Raw genomic sequence first — 27106 nt, forward strand, 5'->3', positions numbered from 1 at the left:
ATTCTTCTCTTACTATTAACACCCAAACACTACCTTTATTACTATTAGATAACATAATTGGGCCCACTCGTCATATGACCAATGTAAATCTTTATAATATCGATATTATTTTTTATATTTCAAAAGTTTACCTTCAAAGGCATTCGTGAAATTAGTGGAGCCCGCATTGGCCGATGAACGAGATATATGACAATACATTTGTTTTCATAATTTCCATTTTTGGAAAATGTTATAAATAAAAAATAATTATTAATTCCAAAATTAATTATAGTTGGACATAAAATTAGACTAAGCCCGAATTATGAAGACAACTAACTTAGTCGTCAATCATTAAGTTTTAAAACAACTTGCAAGAAATGAGTAGGTATTATATGGTTCATTTGATAAAAGTTGATAATTTCGGATGGCTTATACGATAAGTCTTATAAGTCATTTATAAAAAGACAAATTAAAAAATTAAGCAGGCCAACATATATTATATAGTTAATGAACTTATTAATGTGAATTATCGATTGCAGAATGATAAATTAACTTATAGATAATTTATGGACAAAATAAAGTTTAAAAAAAAATAGTAGGTGTAGTTATTAAACATAGAGAATAAGAATCCTACCGAAGCCATTAAGAGTTAGGACACATCTAATACCTTCTCTTTTATATCATCTTCAAACAAGGAATAAACCTCTCATTTTCAAACAAGGAAAACAAATAGTGATGCTTTTGAAGCCCTTTGACCATGAATTAGAGAAATCAGTATGAACACAACAATCCATGAAAAATTAAGTTTATTTTGCTTAATTTAAGATGGATTTTTAATTATTTTTTATTAAAGTTTGATGAAACGATATTTCACGAGCCAACAACAAGCTCATGGCTTACCCACGAGCCACGGCTTGCTCATGAGCTTGCAATTGTCATTGTGAGCTAGCTAGGTTGTGAGGATTGTCTACTTGAGCTTGCAATTGTCATTGTGAGCTAGCTAGGTTGTGAGGATTGTCTACTTGGGAAAATTTGCATGTAGTCTTCATTGGCAACACAACTTTGCATGCACTCCTATTGGAATTTATTTTTTTTTTTCACTCCCTAGTCTAATATACTTACCTAATTACCCTTGATATTTTAAGTATAAAAAGTCTAAAAATGAGTATAAATCCTCTTAAATTTGGTACATTAAACTAGAATCCAGTATATTTTCTATCAAATTAAGTACGATTCTTTTTCCACCTCAATTGGATGAAAAAAATACTAGATTTTCTTTAAATGATACTTAATTTGATGGAAAATATACTAGATTTTCTTTAAATGATACTCAATTGGATAAAAAAATATATTAGATTTTTTTCAAATGGTACTGAATTTAGGAGGAATTATATTAAATAGGAAAAAAGTCGTACTTAATTTAATAGAAAATATACTTGATTCTAATTTAAAATGCTGAATTTAATAGGAATTATACTCATTTTTAGACTATTTATACCTAAAAAATATGAAGGGTAATTTTAATAGAAAATATACTCGAATATACTAGATTTTCTTTAAATGATACTCAATTGGATAGAAAATATACTAGATTTTTTTTAAATGATACTTAATTGGATAGAAAATATACTAGATTTTCTTTTTACATGGTGCTGAATTTAGGAGGAATTATATTAAAACAGAAAAAAAATACTCAATTTAATAGAAAATATACTCGATTCTAATGTAAAGTACTGAATTTAAGAGGAATTATACTTATTTTTGGACCTTTTGTACCTAAAAAATCTGGGGGGTAATTAGGTCACAATATTTGTATGAGGGAGTTGAAGCAAATAAAACTTTACATGCAGGGAGTGGAAATAAAATTTCTATGAGTAGGGATTGCGTGCAAAATTTAAGTTGTGATTGGGGATTTTTCTCTACTTTACCGCTACTTGTATGCTTATGACTAATTATTGATCTTGTCTTAAGGATATGTCGCCACTAACTAAAATTTTATTGGTAATTGATTTCTATTACTTTTTCTTTCCTTTTTTTACCCAATGATTTTTTTTCTACATCCCTCTATTATGGAAGGGGGCATCAGGTCTTCTTCTCCTCAGTTCTTTGATAAAATTAGTATGAAGAAGGATTTTATGTAAAATATCTAATTTCTTTTATCATTATTGGAAAGGGCAATAGCGCCTTGAGAAAAAAACAAATGTAAGCAAACTTCTTCAGGCCTGAAATGAAATTTTGCCTAATTGTCAAACAAACAACTGCACCCTCAAAATAAGGAAAAATACAGGAGGAGACTTATAATTGAATAAACTATTTCTTTCCTTCTTGCTATTCTGGAAGGGTTAGCGTTGCCGATGGCGAGACTTGCGAGCCACGATTCTTCTTCTTCTCCTTCTCCTCCAGTTTTTGGAGGGGTATTGTTTTTGGTGGATTTTTGACTGCAAATTAATAAAAAAAATTAATATTTCATATTTTTTGATGTATTTTTTATTTGATCCAACGGTATGAACTCGAGGTTAAGCAATCATTACTAGATGAGCTATTTTAGGAATCAATACTTTGATTTTTCAAAAGGCGTAGAAGGTAAAAATAAATAAAATCATTTAAATTCCTGAAATTTATTATTTTAAAATATATTAAAGTTTTAAAATAATCTAAAATTACCTTAACATTGAATTCTAAAATTTCTAAGGGTACTTTTGGATCAAACTAAACTGTAAGGACTAAAGTGAAATGATCAAAGTAAAGTAATACCTTGTGGAGGATTCGGGGCAGAAGGTGATGGAATAGGCCTGCGCTCCTCCGGCGGCGGAGCAGGTGAAGGTGGAGGTGGCGTCGTCGAAGGCATAGCTATAGGACCGCGGGCACGCCGCCTTGAACATCTGCGCGTACGCCGACGGCCGACACGTCTGCGGGTTCCCAAACTCCCCGCTGCAACAGAACTCCGGCTGCCCGAACGCGTCGCACGCGCTGCGGCACGCCGCGCCATCCCCCGCCCTGAGCTCCGCCGGGCACCGCCGGTTTATGTCCGCCAAGCACCCAGTAGACGGACACTCCCCGCCCGCCGCTTCCACCACCACCGGCAGGTTGTACCCATCCACCAGGCTCACGTCGTAGAAATCCTTCTCCCCGCCGAGCGTGAACTCGACCAGAGTGGCGGGCGGCGCCGCCCCCGAACCAGCGCACTCCACCCTGCCAGTCCCGCAGTCGCCGGTGCCGCATGAGCCGTTACCGTAAGCGTCGAAAACACAGCCGGTGCGAGCCCAGAAGCGGCCGGACCAACCGGAGGAGGCGTAAAGGGACCTGCTCTCGCCCGCGGCGAGCTCGAATCCGGTGCTCTCCAGCGGAGAGCTACCGGAGCTCGACAGGACGCCTGGCCAAATGGTGTCGCCGCAGTGGTTCACGAAGGAGAACGTCGCCGCGCCTTCCCCTGCGCAATCAAACCACGAATTCCGCCATTAAAATCGCAGCCACTTCAACTCAAATCCTTCGCAAAATCCACAAATTACCTGAAACAAATCGCAGAATAAACAGAACAGAGAAGAAAAGGATCGGATGGCGAGACATTGAGCGATCGCCGATCGCGAATGATTACTCAAGAAGCAACAAAGATTATTTGGTTAGGAATGCGATGAAGAACGGAAGGAAGTGGAGATTGGCGGCGACTTCTTCGCCATGGCGTTGAGGATTTATACGCGAAGGGGAAGGACAGAAAGAGGCCGAGGGTTAAACCGTGGGGTTAAAGTTTAAACACGGTTCTAATGACATTAATGGAAGACAGTGAGGATTAGCGCGTAATAAGGAGTGAATTATTTGATCATGGATTCTTGGATCTTGTTTACGAGAGGGGAGAGGAAAGGAGAGGAGAGGAGAGAAACAAAATGCTTCCCTTTTTCTTGTTTACTTATCTTAAGCAATTGAACGTAGTATTTGTTTATTTACATCGTCAAAAAGGTTTTTTTCCTTCATATTTTGTCCTTTTATTGTCGAAAAGGTTTTATTTTATCATCTTAAATAAAAAAAAAGTAATAAGCACATCTCATCATTAAAGATAATCACTTATATCAAAAGTCAAAAAAATAATTATCTCTCTCCATGACAAATGTGGCAAAAAATAATATACTGCTAAATTAGTAAAAGTAATTGCATAAAGACATGTGAATAATATAGACTAATGTTAGAGGTGTTTTAGGGATAAGGTCACTAAAGGAATAGTACTATTTGAAATGGACGTAAGGTCACCTTTCGCGTATAATGGTAGTTAATGTTTACGTTGAGTTGATTATTATACGATACATTTATAAAAATAAATAAAAGTTAATTTTTAATAAAATCGATAAAAATATTTTTTATATAATGACTTGCTTAGTGTTTTCTGATTTATTTCTCTACGTATAACTATTAGACTATAGGATTGTGAGGCGTATAATAAATAATAATTTAAAAGAATACCTAATATTTAATAGTCCATTGTTGCGAAGATATATCTCTACTCTCAGTTATTTAAACCTCAAGTGGTATATAAAAAAAATGCATAAAAGAAACATTATCTAGTTAAATATTATGCACTATAAATAAAAAGGGAAAAAATAATGAATTTAAGATATTTAAATTCATTAAGGTAGAATATCGAAAAATAATCAGTATAGATTAATAAAAAAAAATTGAGAGTGCTCCTGTACCCGCGTAAGAAAACACAGATCAGAAGGAGCGTCTGGAGATTTTAGCAAGATTTGAGAGTGCTCTTGTAGTCACTCGGAATATTTTGTTTAAATGATTGGAAGAGCGTCAGCCGTCCGTTGAAAAGTCTGGATTCTCGCATGGCGGCCACGTGTGTAAAAGAAGGTCGCCGAGATGGGACCGGAGAATGTCAAACTTCGTCCTCGCGAAGCTTTCCCGAACGCTCTGTCCTCCCACAACTTTACCGACGCTACAATTGGTCAATGACTGCGGGGCCCTGAACGAATCGGGTGCTGTTCCGTCCTCTACTATTTCTTCGACTTCCGGCCGAAGGATCTTCCCTTTTTACCCAAGTTTCTACCGAGGGAAGAAAAAAGAAAGATATTAGAGAATTAAAAAAAAACAAAAATAAAAATTTTCATCAGAAGGCACGGTGCGATGCAACCTCACGCTCGCTCATTGGCTGAGTGTAAGGATAGTAAGGATGAATGAAGTCACGGTACGTTGGAAAATTAAATGCTTTGCATGCAAGCAATCTGCCGTGTAAAGCTGCATGGAGTGGATAAGTGATGACGCAGGCAAATCCTTCTCTTTTTTTGCCAGTCTGTTAAAAAAAAATTGAAAGCTTTAGAGAAGCTTCCTTCTTCTTCTTGTTTCCTGTGCTGTCACCTCGCACTATTAATCGCTCGAGGTCTCTTATCAGAATGTAAACGAGGGAGCAGTGATAGGTCAAAGGAAAGGCAAAGGGGGCAGAAGCTTATCATCTTTCCTTTGCTGAGACAAAGTGAGCGGGGATTGACCTCAGAATGGATTAGGGTTTGGAAAGAGAGGGAATTGAATAGGGAAAGGTGTGTGTGACCACGGTGGCTGGGGGTATAAAGGTGCGTAAAAGGCGAAAAGGGTGAGATGGATTGGTCAAGTTGGGATCGTGTCGGCTGTGGTTGCCGCTGCTGGCTCTTTTTTGGTGCGGGGGGAGGGTGACCTGGACTCGGGGAGGATGGCAATACCAAATTTGTCTTTTTGTTGTTGTAGGAATTATATTTTCTTTAGCTAATAAGATAATATATTATTTTTTAAAAAATAATCGAGGTATCATAAAAGTGAATGTCAATGGCCTGACCCACGAACCGCCCACCAGGTAAAAATCCTGAAATGGGTGAGCAGGCCTAGAATGTATGGCTCACCGGGTTGTGTCCCTAGACTATTTCACTCAGACCTTCACTGAAGATCAAGGAGTTCACTCATCAATTTCTTCTCTCTGTTTTTTTCAGAAAAAGAAATCATATATGCTATGTTTAGATTTTGTACCACAATCCTGAACTCACCCGCTCCAGATCGAGAAATAAAGCAGAATGAGGATGCCTGAATGAATCGAAATGATTAAGGGTGAATAAGAAGAGTGCACTTGACCAGACAAAGAAATAGGACAGAGTGAGGATCTGAACAAGTGACAAGAAACAACACTGAAGTTGCAACCTTGATAGCTTTAAGTTCACATAGTTTCAGTAATCAGTAGAACAGGCAATAAATCTGATAAAATTCAGTAGCAACAAGCGAAGAGTGAATGTAAGATAAATGTTTTGAACGCATTTAGTATATACGAGAAAATGTAAACAGAGCAGGGAAAAAACTTCAAATTTGACAAGAGAAAAAAAAATCAACAGAACTACTGGATTATCTGCAGATGAAGACGGATGCAACTAAACAGTCCGTGTCATGGATATTGAAACTCAAGGTGAGTATTTTCCTCACTATGCCTAGAGTGGGATCTGGATTTCAGTAGTAGACACCAGATAATTACCTACCTGTAAACTTAAACATACTAGAACAATCAAAGCTACAATTCATTACCAACAAAATACTCATTAGCAAAAGGTCATCCCATTCAAACAACTACTCTAATAGAATTCAAAATTCAAAGTTACCAATGTATTTGAAATATATGGCAGTAAATGTTTAGCAACCACAACAATCAGGCCAGTCAAGGTACAATCAAACCACTATTATATTATGAAACAAGAAATAGCAATCAGAATTTTCAGGAGAGAAAGCTGCAGGAAAATTTCAAAAAAGACCACGAGTTACTAATCAAGTCTTCACTGAGAACAGACAAGAATACAAGAGGTATATAAAAGGAAAAATGACAACAGATATTCCAAAATGAATATTCAAAAAGCAATTTCCTTCTTCAAGAGTTCACGCTTCTATCATGCATGAATAATGACAAACGGGAAAAAGAAAACAACAAAAAGTTTCTTTGGATCATGCAAGAAGCAAGGGAAAAAAAAGAAACCAACCTACACAACTCATGACTTGTGGAATGTAGTTGTCTAATTCTTCTTTGAGAGTAGAGGTTCAAAATCACGCATGGAAATTATAAAAAAGGTAAAAAAGCAATTAACATATAAAACAAATCCCTTCAAGGGAAAGGATTCTTAAGTGAGAGGACTAAAATGGTGACATGGAAAATTTAAAAGAGAAAAAAACAAATAGCATTTACAAACATAGTTGTTTCTGCAATGAAATTCAAATCTAAAATCATGGCATGAAAAGTAAAAGAAAAAAAAATCAACCAACCAAAAACACCTTTTTTCTCTTGCTTGTGCCATAACAAAGATAATTCAATAGAAGTCTAGAGGTAACAAATAACAAGGTTCAAAAGAAGCTAATTACTATGCATAATGCATCACAACCACGTATTCAGAAGATTCCAGCGTCAAAACAAAGCCAAGTACATAGACAAACACAAAAAAGAATACAGCATTATCAATAAAGGAATCTCCTTTATAACAACCCCATAAGAACCAAACATCACTTCAGCATCTTACTCAAGCAAAGCGTGTTCATCTAAAGCTACTGGTGCATGTTATCGCTGTATTTAAACTAATACAGCCTGTGAAGAAATTCATTCAAGCAGTAAACAACTTCATGAATTATCAATGAAGCTTGTTACAGTTAATACAAGTTTCAGCACGTTAACATCCCGTGTCAAAATTTTAGCATTCACAAAACTCGTATGAAGACTAGAATTGATTAAATTATAGTTCATGTGAACGAACAATGTGTATAGAAACAGCAAGAAGATCACAATGAGAAAGTAGAACAAACAATATACGGCAGCATAATGTATATATCTTAAGAAAAAAAGATGAAGACTAGCAGCAGTCTATACATCATCCAAACTTTGTTTGCAGAACCCAAAATAAGACACAATCCATCAAGACCAGCGAAAAGACCAAACATAGAGAAGGGGCAAACATCCCACAGCACAAAAAAAAGTAACCCAGCATGAAGCCTATGGAACCATTATAGCAGATAAGCAAAATGCTAAGGAGACGAAGCAAGAAAGAGATCACCACTCAATTCTTGCCGGGACATTCCCGAGCGAAGTGCCCCATTTCACCGCAGTTGTAGCAGGATCGATCACCCCCGCTGCCTCCGCCGGAGTACCTTCCACCGCCACCGCCACCTGCACCTCCTCCTCCTCCTCCGCTGCCCTGGTAACAGTCCCTCGCCAGATGGCCAGTTTCGCCACAGTTGTAGCAAGCCCCGCCACCGCCGCCGCCGCCGCCGCCGCCACCACCACCGCCTCCTTGGTAGCAATCTCTAGCTATATGACCAGATTCGCCGCAGGTGTAGCATGCGCCACCACCGCCGCCGCCACCATATCCACCCCCGCCTCCACCGTATCCACCACCGCCCCCACCATATCCACCACCGCCCCTCCACCCGCCACTCCTGCCCCCACCGTTGAAGCCGTACCCTCCACCACCGTACCCCCCACCTCCTCCGCGCGATCCACCACCGCGGCCGCCGCCGAACCCGTCCCTGCGTCCGCCCCCGTTCCCGCCGCCCTGGACGTTAGATCCGTCGGGTCCAGTGACATCAACGGCCTTAGTGCGTCCGTCCTCGCTCTCGGAGATCGAGAACTCAACAGCCTCGCCCTCCACAAGGGTGCGGAAGCCATCGGACTTGATGGAGGACTGGTGGACGAAGAGATCCTCCCCGCCGTCGTCCGGGGTGATGAATCCGAACCCCTTGACGTCGTTGAACCACTTCACCATGCCCTTCGATCGGTTGCTTTCCTGCGCCATGGAAGCCGTCGTCGACCTCGCCGAAACCCTAACGCGCGCGACAGAAAGGGCGAGCGAAAGAGAGGCGTCTCTCTCTCTAATACTTTATCGAGGCGCTTTGGCGTGAGGGCCGCGTCCACGAGGCGACGCCATCAAGATCTTCATCGGACGGTGGATCGAGAAGGTAGGCGAAATTCCGACGGTCCGATGAGATGGGTATGTTTTGGGGAAGCGTTGCCTTAATGAGCTGGCGTTGGAGAGAAAGATGGTTGTGATTGGTCGAAGTCTAATGAAACTCAACTTCATCATGTTAATATTTAAATTTAACTAAATATTAGTTAAAAAAAAGTCTAATGAAATTTAAATTTTAATCTTTGTATTTATTTCTATTAAATCGTTTCTAAATTTATGTTAATTTTCTTTGTATTATTTCGATTTAATTATCATTATAAATAACAACTTGAAAGAATATAACAAATGATAATTTGTATTTATTTATTTATTTATTTTTGATATGCGTATTAAAGAATTGATGCAAAAGCCATCACCTCATGAAAGGAGATTGGCAAAAAGAAGGGGAAACCGTGTGTTTTAATACTTTTTCCAAGGAAGCATAAGAGTCCATGACTTGGAACTATTATTTTCTAGCATCAATAGAAACAAAAGGAGTGGAGAATCCTATGCCCACTTTCCATAGAAGTAAACTAGAGTTTGCAGTGCAAGATTGTCCAACTAAGATTCGATGCTAGTTCCCACTGAACACAGCTCGAGCCTGATCAGTCGATTTTCGTAGTGTGTCGGGCTAGACTTGGCTCGGTCTGTTATGACTTCAAGCCAGCTGCTCCCCAAAAGTCTTATGATATGCTGTGAATCCTTGCTTACAGTTTTAAAATGCAGTAAATCAACTACTATCGCATCATTCAAATTTCACAGAGAAGTGTAATGCTTCTATTTCCATCTGCACGAGTGTTTCAGGCGATTACTACAAATAAGGATTGCAAACCTCTCATTGTTCTTCGCAGAGGGAGAGCTGTCTTATTTACTGCCAGAATCGGCAACTCCTGAAGCATCTATTCTTTTGTGGGAATAGATTTGGCGACACTTCAATGTCCAGAGGTTCTCTTTCTACGCCTACCTGAACATGATACAAGTAAAAAAAATAATTGTTTTGTGATTTCTTTTCATGAATCAGAGTAGAGATCCATATCGAAAACAAACTATTATAATGCACCTTTTATTCAATCTAAAACTAGTACCAACTGTGAGTAGAGATCCATATCGAAAACAAACTATTATAATGCAATTTTTATTCAATCTAAAACTAGTACCAACTGTGAGTGAGTAAGCTTATGTTTTGAAACAGTTCAATTGTTCTGCCATAGATGGGGCAAATCATGATCTTGTGCTTCACCATGCAATTTAGAGAAGCTAGAAGAAATTCAAAACTTAAAACTAAGGGTATTCTTCAGCTAGAAGGTTGCAATGCAGACATGTTTTGTTGCCTCTGTTCAACAGTCATTCTACATCTTCATGTTCTATGAAATTGGAATTGAGCAGATGAGTTCTAGTAACGGAATGTTAGTAGAGAAAATCATTAAGTGTTGACTAATTTGTAAAATTTCTAACGAACAGGAACTTGTTCAGGTACAGAATTTCGCTTTTTGCTTGGTCAGTGCACTAACGGAAGCAGCATTAGTAGAAGAAGAGGAGCTTACCATTCGTTCCTTTGCTCCAAAGGACCTGGGAATCTATGGTGGAAAGGTATTTATCATCCAGGCGTTTCCATGTCTTGATTGATTTCACCCCTCCCCACTCACCATTCACTGTCTTCTCCAGGTACGCCGACACCACCCTCGCTCTTCTTGACCACCCCGCCTTTCCATACGCATGGTAACCAAACCCACCAGCATAGCAAAGGTGAATACCAGTCAGCTTTCCACAAAAGTCATTCAGGTGATCATGCCCAGTGAAAACGGCCTTAACATCCCTGGCCTCTAGCAATGTTGAGAAAAACCCAGAATTGATTGATGCAGAGCTGATACCCTCTTGCTTCACCCCTGTAAAATTGGATGCATCAAAGCTGCTGTATTCTGGCAATGGGATGTGGAAGTAGACGAGGCCTGGTGCGCCCTCCTTCTGTGCACTTGGTTTCCTCATATACTCTTTCTGCAAAATATCTGAATGCTTCAAATGCATGTGCAATCGAAGACTAAACAGGTTGTTATAAAATTCCAAAGTGATCAAAATGCAATCACTTCAAAACAAGGTTCTCAGGCGTGCCGTTTTGCATCCGGAACATCACTCAATTGGGTTAATAATCAGTAGTAATAAACTTAGTTCTAACATGATATACTTGTAGGAACTTTGAGATTTCTGAAGCAGATACCATAGCTTGTAATATGCAATAACAATATAAAAATAACTACATGGCTCATCGCATGATGATTGTGAATCATAATATAGCAAGGGTTCTATTTGTTTGAATACCTGCAGGCGTGAGGAGGTTTGCTTAAACCAAACTTGCTGGGAGGCTTTGATCCAGCCATACCCAGGAACGGAGGGGACAGTGGAGTAATCACCACTGTCAAGGAAGTAGAGATTGAGTACTGATTTGTTGGACAGTGATGAGCCCTCCACACCATAAATCTCCAAATTATAGTTACCAAAGCCATCAATATCGAAGCTATTTGGGTTGAGCTTCGAAAGAGTATAGGGCATACTGACAATGTGGCGCATCACACCCTCACGGGATAGGGTAGACTCCTGGTCATGGTTACCCAAGACAGCTGCCCATGGGAGCTTGAGACTGACTGCTGGCTCAAATGACATATCCAAAGATTTGGCAGCATCAGTTGCATCAAAGCCAAATATGTTGTCACCTGTTCGGTACAGGTAATGCATTCAGCCATACATATACAGAGAATCAATTTGAATACCTTATTAATGATATAGCCAACATTTTTTCGCTAGGTATACCAGGTCACAATCTTGAAGGTTATTGCTACTTTAATCAAAGGTCATTCAAGATTTTATCAAAATGACCTATTCCTTATTTATGATCGATAGGAGGGTTTATTGTGGAAAATATCTACTTGCGCTGGGAAAGACAAATCCATGGGAAAGTCTGTTACAATGGACAATTCTGTTTCTTAATCACTGATCAAATTTTGTCATCAGTGAACCGAATGTTGCATGTGGGTTAACAGTACTTAAAGAACAACGCATAACATTGATTTCACGTAGCATGAAGTATTAAGGTATTATGTTGTGAAATTGATACGAGTAGTAGATACTTTTGAAAATAAAGAACTTTTTAGTAAGCTCAAATAATTTTGCATTTGCATACATTTACTTTTTACAAAGTTCAACTACTTTTATATATATTGGTAAATCACTTTGTGCGGAAATGTTGTTTCTGGCATTTTTAGCACACTCAATGCTTGAAATAAAATTTATTTGGTATACTTTCTTGTATAAAAATACTATTTTGGCAATTTTTTTGTTCATCAAGTTGTTTCACCAAATTGCTCGTAAAACCTGTGCTGGACATTTTTGAAGATGGCATTTTGGTATAATGGGTTGTGAAGGAGTGTGGTCTGGACATTTTTGAACAATCGACACTGAACTCTAATTTCTGCATCAGTGGAGCCTGGTTTGAGATTGGAAAAGACTAAGCTGCTACTTTTTTTTTCAAAATTTAAACATGAATGTCCTATCACCAATTCAATCCATTGACACAATCTGAACATGGTATCCTTACAAACCAATCCAAAAATTATTTGTTCCAAATTAACGAGGTTAGCTCACATTAACTCTGAGATAATTTGAAATTCTTTACCTGACCCTAGAACTTCATATTAAGCTAATGTATCGATTTGTCTAATGTCCAAACTCATTTTAGTCCAACCAACCTACGAACTTTAATGACAGCCATCAGCAGAAGACTCTCTTTACCATCAAGTAGACAAAGCCACCAAACGCATTTATTTTCCAAGCAACCTACCAACTGTGACTGTGTTAAAGGTTAACATAAGTGAACAGCAGAGGACTCCTTTACCATGCAGTAGACAAAGCTTCTGATCTCATGTTCTTAATAGCTCATCAAAAAGGAAAAAAAAAAACAATTATTCTGATCTTATCGATATAAAATTTTAAGATTATTGAATATCCCACTATGATTCAAGCTGTAATGGGGCATATGAAAAGAGGAGTGGTATCCATTGCTTTCATATTCTTCATCAGTAATGGGAACCCTAAATCTGTTAATCCATTTAACAGGACAAAGAAGTGGTTCTCACACCTGGACTAGTATACTCTATCAATCTTAGCAAGAATGTCATTTTCCAGCAATCAACAATCACAGCCGTCCCACAATAAAAAAACACTGCCAGTGTGTTTTTTCTCGGTAACTCGCACAAACACTAGAAACAAAGCGAAAGATAAAATTAAGGTAAAATAGGAGGAAGAATGGGCGTTTTTAGGGAGCGTACCAGTGAACACGACGAGATCTGGAGTCTCGTCTCGGATGACGCGGTAGATGAAGGCGGTGGTGTTGAGATCGGAGCAGGTGGCGGTCTGGTTAGGGAACACGTCGAGGCAGCCGGTGGATCTGCCGTCGGCGTAGTGCATGTCGGCCACCTGGAGTATCTTGAACTCGCCCGGACGACTCCCCTTGAACAGCAGGCGCGGAGCCGGAGCAGGGGAAGCGCGGCCAGCTCCCCTGCCTCCTCCCCTTCGCTGTAGAACAGACGGCGCTCTTCGCAGAGAGATGGAGGCATCTGCGGCCGCTGGTGCGAGGATTAGGACGAGGAGGAGGAGGAGGAGGAGGAGGATAATGGAGGAGTGGCGGGCCATTTCGCCGGGGAAGGCTCGTCGGCTCGTCGTCGAGGAGTCAAATGAATATTTTACAGAACTGAGATATTTATTTCATGGAATTAATAATACAGCTGTCACTGCGATTTAATTTATTTCATGGTCCTGTTATCAGATTGTACATGGGCCCAAATCAGATAAAGGCCCATTGCGCAATGGGATGAAATCTTACATTTTATATTTTTGGAATTATAGAAAAATTGGAAAAAAAAAACAAATTTAAAAAACTATTTAGCAATAAATTTTTTATATTATTTTATGATGAGATATGTTTTACACACAACACTCTTGATATGTTTTTCACTATTATATTTGAAAAGTTAGAGAGGGAACTAAATTTTCACTTATAATAATGAATCATGCATATTTTAATAACCCTAGCCCTAATCTAACATTTTAGAATCTTTAGGTGCAATAGTGGGAATACATGGTCTCAAGATGTTCCAACACCTTGGACAAACTACACAAAAAGGAGGGGAATCCTAGATTTGTAGTATCATGGACCATTTTTATTTTTAAATTGGAAGAGGTGTCAAGTGTGCCTAATTGCCCTCCTTCTTCTTTCACCTTTAAATGCCGACGGGATCTCACCTGATCCCCTCTTTGTACAAAAGCCATTATGGATCCTTAAATGAATAATCAAAAATTTTACGAAATTTCAAGTGCGATATATTATAATAAAGTTTTCTTCCAATGGAAAATGGATCTAAGGATGTTAGGTATCTGGATAGATTTTTATAAGTACTTCTCGATTTAATCTAATGACTAATGGAAAATTTTTGTAGAGTTAAATTAATCACGTACAGAATTAATCGATTCGAAAAATTAAATATCTGAATTATAAAAAATAATAAAAATTCATTATACTGAATTATATTGCTCATAATTTATCTCTCTTTTAGATCATATGGATTAGACTTGAACAGTCCCGTGTGATGATTATCATCTTTTAGTGTAATGAGTCAATGCAATGGTTAGTTTGTGTGGGGAATAGAGCTAGGGCTCGAAAAGAATGCTAATGAAAATGGATTTTCAATAATTAAGCATCGAATAAGTATCGGCTAATGAAAATCTTGTTTGGATCCTGAGTTGACAGACATGCATAAGTATTGGATATAAGCAGTCATCGGAGACAGAATCAGAAATTTTATATTGAGATAATGAAATGTATATATTTATTATGAGAGGAGGTGATCATATCGTTATCTTCCATTTACCTTTCTTTCATTCTTTATTTCTATATCTCATATATTTTTTATACTTAAAAATTAAGAAGGAATGCTACCGTCATCACTCCTGGCTCTGTCCCTATTTGTGGTATTTAGGCAGATTTGAGTTAATAGGTTAAGTATTTGAAATATATATAATGGAATTTTAATAGACGGCAATTTATATTGGGTTCTATTTCTCAAGTATGTATAGTTGGATGAGCTAATGGATGAAGTCGAGGATAGGGCTGCAAACGAATTGAGTCTGGTTCGTGAGCTTTTTGAATCGGTTCAAAAAATGTTTGATTCATATTTGAATTTATCGAATCGAGCCAAATTCGAATATGTTCAAACTTTTTTTCGAGTTGAACTCGAGTCCAAATTATATTATTTGGGCCGCTTGTGAATTTTAATATTTATTAATATAAATTAAATATATATTAAATAAATAAATTTTGAGACTTTCGAACCTATTTTCGAACAATAATTTGAATAATTCATGAATAAATTCGAATATTTTGAGTCGAACTCGAAGCCGAGCCCCTAATTCAAACCGAACTCAAATACAACATTTAAAATTTTTCAAACTTTAAATTGATCTCAAACTCGAGTGTATATATTTCAAATCGAATTTCAACATTAAATTTTTCTATATATTTAATTTGATTTAATTTATTTACACCCTTAGTCGAGGAAAAAATAGGAAAGGATTATAGAAAAAAAATGATGGCAGAGAAAGTGCTTTTATAATAAATAGTAAAAAGAAAAAGAAAAAAACATAAAAAAACAAAAAAATAAAAAAAAAGAAAAATTAGGCTAAGTGTAATGTATCTGAAAGGTGATTTTTTTATTAAAAAAGCAAGAGAACAAGTATTTTTTCCCCCATGATTCAACATAGTTATCTAATGATGATGACGCGGCATCGAGCAGTGCAATCTAGTGTGGATTTCTAGGTGCATGAGATAAGAGTATTTATGTCATGGTTCAGTGCATGGAGACAAGGAAGATCCACATGAGGTAAAAGCAAATCTAGGCCGAGGGGTTAGATTTTTCCTAAATATTTTAATTTGTGGCACCAAAATAAATAAATAAAATTATGGAGGATGCATGTATACTGCATGCAATATCGTAGAGTATTCACATTCATTTTTTTTTAATATCTATCTAATTTAAAATAAATCATCATTTTATTAAATTTAAATAATTATTTTCCACTTATATACTGAATCAATTATCCTAAAAATATTTATTATCTTTCTTTTTTATTTTTTTTCTTTCTTATTTTTATTATCTCCCTATGTAATATTTACTGTTTATTATCCAATCTATTCCTTTTATTTTTTTTTCATTTTATCAAATTAAATAATATTTTAATATTTAGAGAATGAATTTTTTTCACTAAATTATCTATTCCTTTTATATTTTTTCTCTTTACCAAATTAAATAATATTTTAATATTTAGAGAATAAATTTTATTCCCTAAATTTAAAAAAATATTATTCACGAAATCTAAATTTAGAGAACATAACTTATAATTTTTTTACTTAAAATATAAAATTTAAGATAAATTTTATTTAAGGAAACTAATATTTTACTTAAAACACACATGTTATCTAAATTATATATTTAGTTTTCCTAATATTCAAATTATATATCATATTCCTAAAATATTTTTCCTAAGTCCATCAGTCAAAACTTAAACCAAAACTTGATATTCTTGAAAACCTACTTAATATATTTATGCCCTTGGATCTAAATTTAATAGTGTATATTTTACTTAAAACACACATGTTATCTAAATTATATATTTAGTTTTCCTAATATTCAAATTATGTATCATATTCCTAAAATATTTTTCCTAAGTCCATCAGTCAAAACTTGATATTCTTGAAAACTTAAAATCTACTTAATATATTTATACCCTTCGATCCAAATTTAATAGTGTAATTGAGAATAATAAATCAAATTGAGAGTATATCTTTAAATTTTTACTTTACTAATTCAAAATTTTATTGCTCTCAATTTAGAATATCAAATTCACATTTAAAGTCATAGATATATAAAAGAGATTTTCATGAGTACATTTATTTTAATTTTAAGTGATTGTAGTTCTTTAAGCTTATCCCCCAGTTACATCTAAAACTAACTAATGGATCTATACTATCTAAAAATTGATAAATCCAAAGATAAATAAGTATGTGCAATGCTAGGATATGTTTTCTAATATTGTCGGTCCAAAGTATTTATAGAAATTTTGTTGCTTACAGTGCTGCCAATTCTAAGATGTGAGACTAAAGAGAGTTTTATATTTCTAATTGATTAATGAGAAAAATTTTCAATAATACGTTATAGTTGAATCTCGAATTCTAAATCTTCGATTGATTAATGAGAAATTTTTTTAATTATATGTCGTTGTTGAGTCTCGAACTCTAGATAACTGATTGATTAATAAAAAAAATTCTAATAATAAAATAGCTTATAAGTTATTTTGGAGCTTATAAGCTCTTCAAATTTGTTTGGTAAATTTTTTTTCAAACAGCTTATAAGTTGTCAAAATAAGTTGTTTTAGAGCTTATAAGTTATTTTTAAAAAAGTATGGAAGACCTTATTTTTTAATAAAAGATCTTATTTTAATAATTTGTTTCTCTAAAATATCCTTATATAATTTCATAAATCCCTATGTTATCCTCCATAAATTTTTATAAGCCTAATATCTTTTTATCTCCGCCGACTTTTCTTCCAACATTGTGTCATCTTCTCCGCCAACGCCTCTTTCTAATTTTCTCTCCCCCGGTGTAGAAATTCGCCCAAAACCCTCTATTAATAAAAATCTCAAAACACTCTATTAATAGTATTATACCTTTTTTGGTAATTTTATTAATAAAAAGATCTTATAATATCAAACACATCAATATCTTTAAGTTGATTGTAATAAGTTCACCTAAACATTTTAACAATTTATTTTTAAAATAAGACCTAACAACTTATAAGCTCCTAAAATAACTTATAAGCTGTACGAATTTATAAACTGTTTTTAATAAGTTTAGTCAAACACCCTCTTAATTTGATTTTAGGTTAGAAGGGATATATTATTAAATAGTAATATAATACGTAATTAGAATATTATGAAATTTAAATAAGTGATTTAAATAATATCAAAATTTTCTGCGATTCAAAAATGTCGTATTTCATGATGCAAGGATGGCCCATGCCAAGTCAAATCAACAATGTGGATGTCATTTTTGCTCATAAAACAAAGTCAACTGTCTTTGTGTATATAACGAACGCATTATGTTGACATGTACGCCCCTGCATGCCCATTGGTGGAGGGCATATTTCTGTTTTATTGTTAAAATATTATTGAAACTAATCATTAATATTTTTCCTTCTATATTCTTTTTCTTAAAAAATAGGGCACTCTTTATTTGATAAAATATTAGATAGGCATCCATTTTTCAAAAAACGTAATAGACGTCTGAAGTGTCTGAATACCCTTAATGTAGATATGATTTAAAATTTCTATATTTCTAGACCGTATTTCAACCTGAAAACATTCTATCTTCGTCCTCCCTTCTTCGATTTAAGGTTTAACTTTTCCTTCCAACGTCGGGTTTAGTTGTTTTTTACTTCTTTTTTTTTCAGTCGCAAATTTTTTTATTATCTTATTTGCAAGATAGTTTTTTCCATCATTTTCTTGTTTCAAAGACATATTTCCTTATTTCATACACTCTGATAAACTCAGTTTCTTGTATATTTTATTTTGTTATTAATGTATTATTAGATGAGTCAAATGAGGAATCATCCATTATATTTCAAATAGATATTATTTGATTATGATTAATCGTGTATAAGTAGCAGATAAATGCTATAATATTAACGTGTAATAACTAGTTGCTAACTTATATAAAATGTCATTATCTTGTATTTATTTTGCTTATGGATAGTCATAATTAACACGGTCAAAACAATATTTCAACGAGTAAAATAAAAGAAGGAGACTCCACGATATCTATTATATTTTAAAATAAACATTATTTGATCATGATTAGTCATGTATATGCTAGCAAGTGGTAGCAGTTAGTTGCTAGCTTCTATAATAATGTCATTATTTTATGTTAATTTTGCTTATTAGAGAGTGATAACCTAGTTAAAACAATATTTCTATTGGTGCAATCATCCTCGGGGTCAAAGTTAATCAGTTTAACTAAGCTCGAGTTTAAGTTTTGATGTTTGACAATATGTTAGAGAAAAGTCAAGTAGATTAAGGGAGGACCAAATACTTGTCTAAGGAAGTCTTAACTAGAGGTTAGATAATGGAAAATCCTAATTGAGAGTTATATAACGGAAAAGTCTAGTGAGTGATGCTAGACAATGGAAGTCCTAACGGGGCTAGGCAATGAAGACCTACTTGAGAACTAGACAATGAAGACCTAGTTGGGAACTAGACAATGAAAGTCCTAGTAGGCTAGATAGTGAATACCTAGTTAAAAACTAGACAGTGGAAGTCTTAGCAGGGCTGGGCAAGGGAAAAGTCCAAGTGAGTCAAAGGTTGACCGAACATTTAGTGATTGGAAGTCTAACAGGAGTTGGTACAAGATGAAAAGTCCAAGTGGGGCAAAAGTTGACCGAACACTTGGTGAAAAAGGCCTGGCAGGTCAAGGGTGACCGAATGCTAGGCAAGGAGAAGTACCAACAAGTCACATATGACTCTAGGATTGGGCAAAGGAACTCTAAACTCAAGTTCAGAATTTAGGGTTGGGAATCGATTAGCTTAAGGACAATCGACTAGATAAATTGCTTAATCAATTAGAACCTGCTCCAATTGATTGGGAGGTTTTTGCAAAGTATAGTAAAGCTCTGAATCTATTGGTTAATAAATTAGGCTTTATGTTAATCGATTAGGGCAATCAATTAGGGGTGTTTTCACATAAGAACAAAAGAGCTTGGAATAGATTGGGGCAATCAATTAAGCTTTACCAATCGATTAGGGTAATCGATTGAAACATGTTTACGAGAGCACAGTTGATACGGCGATAGGAGAAGGCCCACCTGACACAAGGTCAACCGCCAGGGTGGAGGTCAAAGTCAAGATAGTCAACGCCCAAATGTCAAAGAGCCGAACAGATGATAAATGCAACAACCGGTGGGGACAAGTAGGGCCTGATCGGCGGGGGACTTGTTCGAACGGACAATCCTTCCGACTCGGGAGAATACCATAGGCAGGTGCTTAGGTCATATTATTGAGACCCTAAGGGAGACTGGATCATTTTGGCCGAATGGAGGAATGCAAGTTACTACACAGACCCCACGGAATGTCAACCGAAGCTGATAGAGCGGAGAACTCCCGACTGAGCGGCTAGCCGCTCGGCCAAGTAGTGGGACCTGACCGTGGATAGAGCGCAGTCCTGACTGAGCGGGTCACCCGCTCGGCCAAGCAACAGGATAGTGGTCCTTGTGGCATCCTTCCATAGGACATAGTGGAGGATGTGGCCCCGAACATGTTGGAGAACGTGACCACGAACATGCTGGAGGTGTGGCCACGAACATATCGGATAACGTGCCCACGAGGAGCATGTACGTCGCTCACCAAGACTCTATATAAAGGGGGTTCATCACCAGCGAAGGTGTTGGTTGCTACTCGGAAAACCTAACGGTTCCACTGTACAAAAATTTTGTACAAAGGTCTGAACCTTTTCCTAGCTACCATGTGTTCTTTTAAATTAAACTTGGATCGCCTGCGGAACTTTACACATTTGATCCTAAGTTTAATTTATTTGTTCTTTTAGGCTTAGACTTGGATCTCCTGCGGAACTTAACACGTTCGATCCAAATCACCTAGGTTATTAATTCCATTAAATATTGATTTCCAAAATTGGCTTCCAGGACTGCATGGCGAGGCACATGGCCTTCTTAGATATGGGAACAACCACCACCGCCCAGACAAAGCCTTTTAAGGAAAGCTAATATTTAATTTCCTTAAATAACTTTAGGTCAACCAAAAACAATAATCAAATCACAAGGAAAAGAAAAATAAAAGAACACAACATCGAAAACTAATTCGAAATACTAGAATCACATGCCTCTTGTATTTGGTATTTTTACAAAGAAATAAAACTAGTATGATGCGGAAATTAAATACTAGTATACCTTTTCTTTTGCAAACAAAAACCTCTAGGTCTTCTACCGTATTCCTCTTCTAATCCCGGACGTTGTGTGGGCAACAATCTTCCGAGACGAGAACCACCAAGGCACCTTCTTCTCCTCCTTGCAAGGTCCGGCCACAACATGAGCACCTCCAAGGATGAAGAGATTCAACCACCACCAATGCTCCAAGGGATGTTAGAAAAGAGACTTCTTTTCTCTCCTTCTTCTCCTCCTTAGATCCGGCCACCAAAGCTATCTCCACCAAGAGAAGGTTTCGGCCACACAAAGGAGAGGAGAGGAAAAGGAGGGGCCGGCCACACCCAAGGAGAAAAGAGAGGAAAAATAGAATAGAGTCGTTCACCATGAAGCCTCCTCTACCCCCTCTTTTATAATCCTTGGTCTTGGCAAATAAGGAAAATTTAATAAAAACTTCCTTAATTCTTTTGCCATAGAAAAAGAAAATTTATTTAATTAAAAACAATTTTCTTCTCATCAATTATAATGGTCGGCCATATTAAAGCTACAAACAAGGAGAGTTTTAATTAATTAAAACTTCCTAATTTATCTCCAGAAATTTATAAAAAACTTCTCCAATAATTTTCATCCCTTCATGATTGGTAAAAATAAAATTTTATAAATTAAAATCTTTCTTTTAAACATGTGGATAAAAAGAAAGTTATCTCTAAAAATTAAAATCTCTTTTAATCTACAAATAAGGAAAGATATCAAATCTTTTCTTAATCTCTTGTAGAAACTTATAAAAGAGAATATTTAATTTTTAAACTCTCTTTTAAATCATGAACATGGTTAAAAAGGAAAGTTTTCTTAAAATTTAAAATCCACCTTTTAATCAACAAATAAGGAAAGATTTCAAATTTTAAACTCTCTTTTAAACATGTAGATGATTTACAAATAAGGAAAGTTTTTACCAAAAATTAAAACCATCCTTTTAATCTACAAATAAGGAAAGAGATTAATCTCTTCTCTTAATCTTTTGTAGAAAGCTATAAAAGGAACTTTTTAATTTTTTAAACTCTCTTTTAAAAACATGATATCCACATAAGAAATAATTTTAATAAAAATCCTTTTTTATATTTTAGTGGTCGACCACCTAAGCTTGGGACCCAAGCTTTGGCCGGCCACCAACTTGGCTCATCCACTTGGTCTTGGCCGACCCTAGCTTGGGTTCCAAGCTAGCTTGGTCGACCCCATTGGATGGGTAAGAAGGTGGGTATGTGGTGGGTATAAATCTCTATATACAAGAGGCTACGATAGGGACCGAAAGGAGGGCAAGGGAACATCTTCTGACAGAGGGCATGTTCGACGAGCAGGTCATACGCAGGATCTTATGACAGAGGATTCCGCTGTCCCATCAAAGATGTGCTCGGACTGTAGCAGCATGGTGTCAGGTAAGCTTTTCTGACAAGTTCATACTGAGGTATGGGCTGAGGACACGTATTAGCCTCGGTGTGTGTGCGTGAGCCCCCTTCCCAGCTCTATATAAGGAGTCTCACACTTCGCCGGAGGTACGCATTCTTGGAGATTCAAAGCCACCCCTTTGTTGTCCACTTGCCTGACTTGAGCATCGGAGGGTCGTCGCCGGGAACCCCCTCCCGGCCCGACTTCTTTGGAGGTGCGCCGGAGCATCGCACGACCGGTCGGAGATCTACGCCAGCAACAAGGAGAGCGCCACGTGCCCAGCGTCCGTTGGTTCAGCGATTCGGACAGGGTCAAATATCTTAGTCCAAGAGTAGTACCACTCAACCTCATCGTCATGTCGGACTAAGTCCACCTGCAGGGTTTAACATGACAATCCTTATGAGCTCCTCTTGGGGACATTCTCAACCTAGATTACTAGGACACAGTTTCCTTCTATAATCAACAATACACACTATAAGTGATATCATTTCCCAACTTATCGGACTTATTGAGTTATCGAATTAAATCTCACCCATTGATAAATTAAAGAAATAAATATCAAATATATGTGCTTGTTATTATATTAGGATTAAGAGTACACACTTCCATAATAACTGAGGTCTTTGTTCCTTTATAAAGTCAGTATAAAAGAAACGACCTCTAATGGTCCTACTCAATACACTCTAAGTGTACTAGTGCAATTATATAGTTAAGATAAACTAATACCTAATTACACTACGACCTTCCAATGGTTTGTTCCTTTCCATCTTGGTCGTGAGCTACTGTTTATAATTTATAAGGTACTGATAACATGATCCTCTGTGTGTGACACCACACACCATGTTATCTACAATATAAATTAATTGAACAACTACATTTATCATAAATGTCGACATTTGACGAATGTGATTCTTATTTCTAGATAAATATTTATACCAAAAGCTAGGCTTTTAGTATACATCATAACAGAAGGTACGCGTGATTTACTTTTGGTTCATAATTCTACTGTTGCTGTGCTTCTGCTCTACATTTCGATGACTGACTTGAGCGTCGGAGGGCCAACACCGGGGACCCCTTCCCTGACCTGGCACTGACGTCATCTGTTTTGCAGAGTAGAGCAAGGTCTATGCCCGGTCAGTGAAGCCGCCACCTCCCAACTTTCCACTCGCCCACTTTCAGACATGATCATTTTGGCGTTGTCTGCAGGAACGTAGTCTGCATCCGAAATGAGGAGATGAAAGAAACTAGACGACACCACACGGTGACGCTGACACAAGAAGAGCTCGACGCGCTGATATAGGCCCGAGCAGCTAAGATAGTAGAGCAACAACAAGTGCTTTCCGAGCGCTAAGCACCAGAGCTTACGAAATCAGCTACAGGCTGGTCGGCCGAATGAGTAGAGCAAGCGGACCAAAAAGTCGCTCGGGAGCAGATCAAGAAGCCGATTCGCACCTATGGGGAAGCCCCTTATGCGCTGATCTCATTCCATCGAGCACTATTTCAAACTCCATCAGAAGAGAGGGGTGGAACAGATAAAGATCGGGGATCTTCTTTAGATGAGGTGCTCGTTCGGAACGCACAAAAAAAATTGCCAAAGGAAGATGATTCGCCCGAGTAGATCAATCAACAGTTCTCGCAAGGGATTCTAGACGACCCTTTGCCGAAGCATTACACACCGCTGACGATCGAAGAATATAATGGAGCAACCGACTCGGATGACCATTTGTCCAAGTTTGATAACGCGACCACACTTCACCGGTACACTAACGGGGTGAAGTGCCGAGTCTTCCTCACTACGCTATCCGGATTGGCGCAACATTGGTTCAAACGGTTGCCAAGTGTCTCGATCCACAACTTCAAGGACTTCCGAGCAGCCTTCCTTCATCACTTCGCCAGCAGTCGTTGGCACTAGAAAACGAGTGTCAACTTGTTCGCCCTGAAGCAAGGGCCCAGGGAAGCATTGAGATCCTACATCCAGCGCTTCAATTTGGTAGCGATGGATATTCCGGCGGTCTCCTCTGACGTGTTGGTGGACACCTTAATACAGGGACTCATGGAAGGGGAGTTCTTCTAATTGCTCATTCGCAGACCACCACGGGACTTCGAACATCTTCAGAGGAAGGCCATAGAGTACATTAATGTGGAAGAAGTCCAAGCGATAAGAAAAAAAGACGCCTGCTGAGCCAGCAATCGCATCTGAACGGAGACTGTCGAGCAACCATCAACCTCTGAAGGGGCCCTGATCGGGTGGACCCCAAGCCCACCAAGAGCCTAGGAATCATACCGCACAACATGTGGCAGCTGATCGCCTGAAGGCCGCAAAAGGCAAGGTATGGACGCCCCTCTTCTGCTCCTTCCACCAGTCGACGACACACAACAAGCGGGACTGCTACAATCTAAAGTCGATAGCTAGCAGATCGACCCCACGAGGATATCGCCATCAATCACCATCTCCTGATCGACGACAACGGGGACGACTTGCGAAGCGAAGGGAAGAAGAGAGGAGGACGACTGAGCCATGCCATTATCAATCCCCTCATAGGGCTGTCCGAGCTTCAGCCGAGCTAAATGAACCATCAGAACGAGATGAGGAAAATCAGAGCGACGTCGCTCGGGGAGAATTAGGAATGATCGCCGGTGGGCCAACCGACGGTGATTCTAACCGAGTGAGGAAGTCGCACGCCCGATGACTCAAGATCTATGTTGTTGGTTGCAGCAAGGAAAGAGCCAGAGGACACGAGATCGGCTTCCTCCCGAAAGACATAGAGGGAGTAGAAATTCCTCATGACGATGCATTGATCATCCGAGCGATAATCACAAATTATACAGTTCATAGAACTTTTGTTGATACACAGAGTTTGGTGAACATCATATTCAAGAAGGCATTTGATCAGTTGCAAACTGACCGGAGCGAGCTGTTACTGATGACGACCCCGCTTTACAGCTTCACGGGCAACGAAGAAATGTCGATCGGCTAGACCAAGCTGGCCATCTCGCTCGGAGAGGAGCTCCTGAAGAAGTCCCAACATATTACAGTTAATCGGATATTGGGCAAGAAAACTCAGACTCGGGTGCAGTTAGTTAGGATTGGACAATCGATTGAGTAATCGATTTGGCCAAAGCCAATCAATCAGGTTATCGATTGGGGGTTGTTGTCGCGAGAACAGAGAGGCACTGAATCAATTGCTAATCAATTCATCCCTCTTCAATTGATTGGATAATCGATTGAAGTAGAGTTTTTTACAAGGCACGGTGTTTTACTGTGTTGAATCGATTGGGAAAGTGTCCAATCTATTGGGAGAAGCTCACGATAAACAGTGGGCTTCTGAATAGATCAGGTGATCGATTGAGCCACGTGAATCGATTAGGTGATTGATTGGGAGAAGCTCACGAGTGAATAGTGGGCTTTTAAATCGATTGGGCAATTGATTAAAAAGCCTCGTGTTGGTGCAGGTTGCACTAACATTTGATTTTGATGTATGACAAATAGATTAAAGCTAGATGAGTTGTTTGTCTAACGCTTCTACCAAGTGTTCAGGAGTTGACTGGTTTGAAGGACATGACACCAAATTGAAATCCAGCTAGGTCCGTGGGGCCCGATAGCTAGTGGGAAATCTAGCTAGGTCCACGGGTCCCGATAGCTAGTGCGAAGTCCAGATAGGTCCGTGGGACCTGATATCTGACGAGAAGTCCGATTGGGTTTACGGGACCTGACAATTGACCGAAGTCCAGTTAGATTTGTAGACTAACTGGCGGAAAGACCTGGTGGGTCAGAGATAGGTTGAGTGACTGTAAGTGGTAAGTAAAGGTAAACAACTGGAGGAGAGATACAGTGAGGACGCATTCCCCGTTGTGAAAATTATAGGCGTCGATCTAGTTTAGGTCCATTTGGGAAACTTGAGTTGAGACCTTGACTAGATCTTGGTCTCGGGGAGACAAGATCTAATTACTACTCATATTCTATTATGTTGTGTGAACTCTGTTTTGTAGTGAAAAATCTATTTTTAGGTTGCCCAGGACTAACCTTTTCTGTATGGGAAAGCTACTGAAGAAAAGGGGTCTGGGCGCCTGGAGCTGGTCTGGGCGCTCAGACCAAGCTCACCCAGGTGGGTCACAGGTGCCCAAGCGGTCTGAGCTCCCGGAGTCAGTCCAGGCGCTCGAACCCAAAACTTCATCCACAAGCTGACGTGGAGCGCGTTGGTTGGCTGAGCCACGTGGTCCAGGCGTCCGAAATGGACCTATATAAAGGCCTTCTACCCGGAGCTTCAAAACAACAACTACTACAAGTTTTCTTCTTGCTCAGTGCTTCGAAAAGGCTCCTGCAATACTGCTACGCTCCATCGACAACCGACGACCAAGACTATTCGATTCTATTGTTGTTGTTGGTAGCTTTTTCCAGTTCTTGTACTTAACTCCTGTAATTTTTTGCGAACTGTTAGTGGATTTCCCAACGAAAATACTCTACGAGTGTGGGTCTTGGAGTAAGAGTCGTCAAAGGCTCCAAACCAAGTAAAACTCGATTTGTTAGCATTGGTTCATTTTTTTTTCTTTCGCTGCGTACTTCGATTAATTCGGTATCGATTTTCGCGATCGATATCCCCCCCCCCTCTGGCATTCTTTTCGATCCTACACTGCGTAATCGATTGGTTAATCGATTAAGAGAGGAAGAAAAGAGCCATTATGATGTTTAGACGGTTGGATTTATTTGGATCTGACGTGGTAATCTATTAG

At 38.1% G+C, this 27106-nt stretch overlaps 3 protein-coding genes across 3 annotated transcripts; all 3 read right to left on the reverse strand.

Annotated features, from left to right (window-relative positions):
• Window positions 1-2117: 2117 nt before the first annotated feature.
• LOC122047686 (thaumatin-like protein 1) lies at window positions 2118-3656 on the reverse strand. Its single transcript, XM_042609118.1, has 3 exons — window positions 3489-3656; window positions 2734-3409; window positions 2118-2417 (listed from the first exon to the last, which is right to left on the reverse strand). Exons 1-3 carry the CDS (start codon window positions 3544-3546, stop codon window positions 2246-2248), a joined length of 906 nt encoding a protein of 301 aa, XP_042465052.1. The 5' UTR covers window positions 3547-3656; the 3' UTR covers window positions 2118-2245.
• Window positions 3657-7757: 4101 nt separating this feature from the next.
• LOC122047687 (glycine-rich protein 2-like) lies at window positions 7758-8835 on the reverse strand. Its single transcript, XM_042609119.1, has one exon. It carries the CDS (start codon window positions 8751-8753, stop codon window positions 8019-8021), a length of 735 nt encoding a protein of 244 aa, XP_042465053.1. The 5' UTR covers window positions 8754-8835; the 3' UTR covers window positions 7758-8018.
• Window positions 8836-9319: 484 nt separating this feature from the next.
• LOC122047688 (probable inactive purple acid phosphatase 29) lies at window positions 9320-13640 on the reverse strand. Its single transcript, XM_042609120.1, has 4 exons — window positions 13223-13640; window positions 11220-11611; window positions 10448-10898; window positions 9320-9867 (listed from the first exon to the last, which is right to left on the reverse strand). The coding sequence occupies exons 1-4, from the start codon at window positions 13584-13586 to the stop codon at window positions 9836-9838; spliced, it is 1239 nt and encodes a 412-aa protein (XP_042465054.1). The 5' UTR covers window positions 13587-13640; the 3' UTR covers window positions 9320-9835.
• Window positions 13641-27106: the final 13466 nt, after the last annotated feature.

This window comes from Zingiber officinale, chromosome 2B (assembly GCF_018446385.1).
Source record: "Zingiber officinale cultivar Zhangliang chromosome 2B, Zo_v1.1, whole genome shotgun sequence".
NCBI lineage: Eukaryota > Viridiplantae > Streptophyta > Magnoliopsida > Zingiberales > Zingiberaceae > Zingiber > Zingiber officinale.

Excerpts from the sequence above, each read along its gene's own strand:
- LOC122047688 (XM_042609120.1), bottom strand. The coding sequence starts at position 13,586 with ATGGCCCGCCACTCCTCCATTATCCTCCTCCTCCTCCTCCTCCTCCTC. Across the intron at positions 11,612-13,222 it reads AGATCTCGTCGTGTTCACTG|GTGACAACATATTTGGCTTT; the intron begins GTACGCTCCCTA and ends TGTACCGAACAG. Across the intron at positions 9,868-10,447 it reads TTGGAGCAAAGGAACGAATG|GTAGGCGTAGAAAGAGAACC; the intron begins GTAAGCTCCTCT and ends TATCATGTTCAG.
- LOC122047687 (XM_042609119.1), bottom strand. The coding sequence starts at position 8,753 with ATGGCGCAGGAAAGCAACCGATCGAAGGGCATGGTGAAGTGGTTCAAC.
- LOC122047686 (XM_042609118.1), bottom strand. The coding sequence starts at position 3,546 with ATGTCTCGCCATCCGATCCTTTTCTTCTCTGTTCTGTTTATTCTGCGA. Across the intron at positions 3,410-3,488 it reads TATTCTGCGATTTGTTTCAG|GGGAAGGCGCGGCGACGTTC; the intron begins GTAATTTGTGGA and ends TTGATTGCGCAG. Across the intron at positions 2,418-2,733 it reads TGCCCCGAATCCTCCACAAG|TCAAAAATCCACCAAAAACA; the intron begins GTATTACTTTAC and ends ATTAATTTGCAG.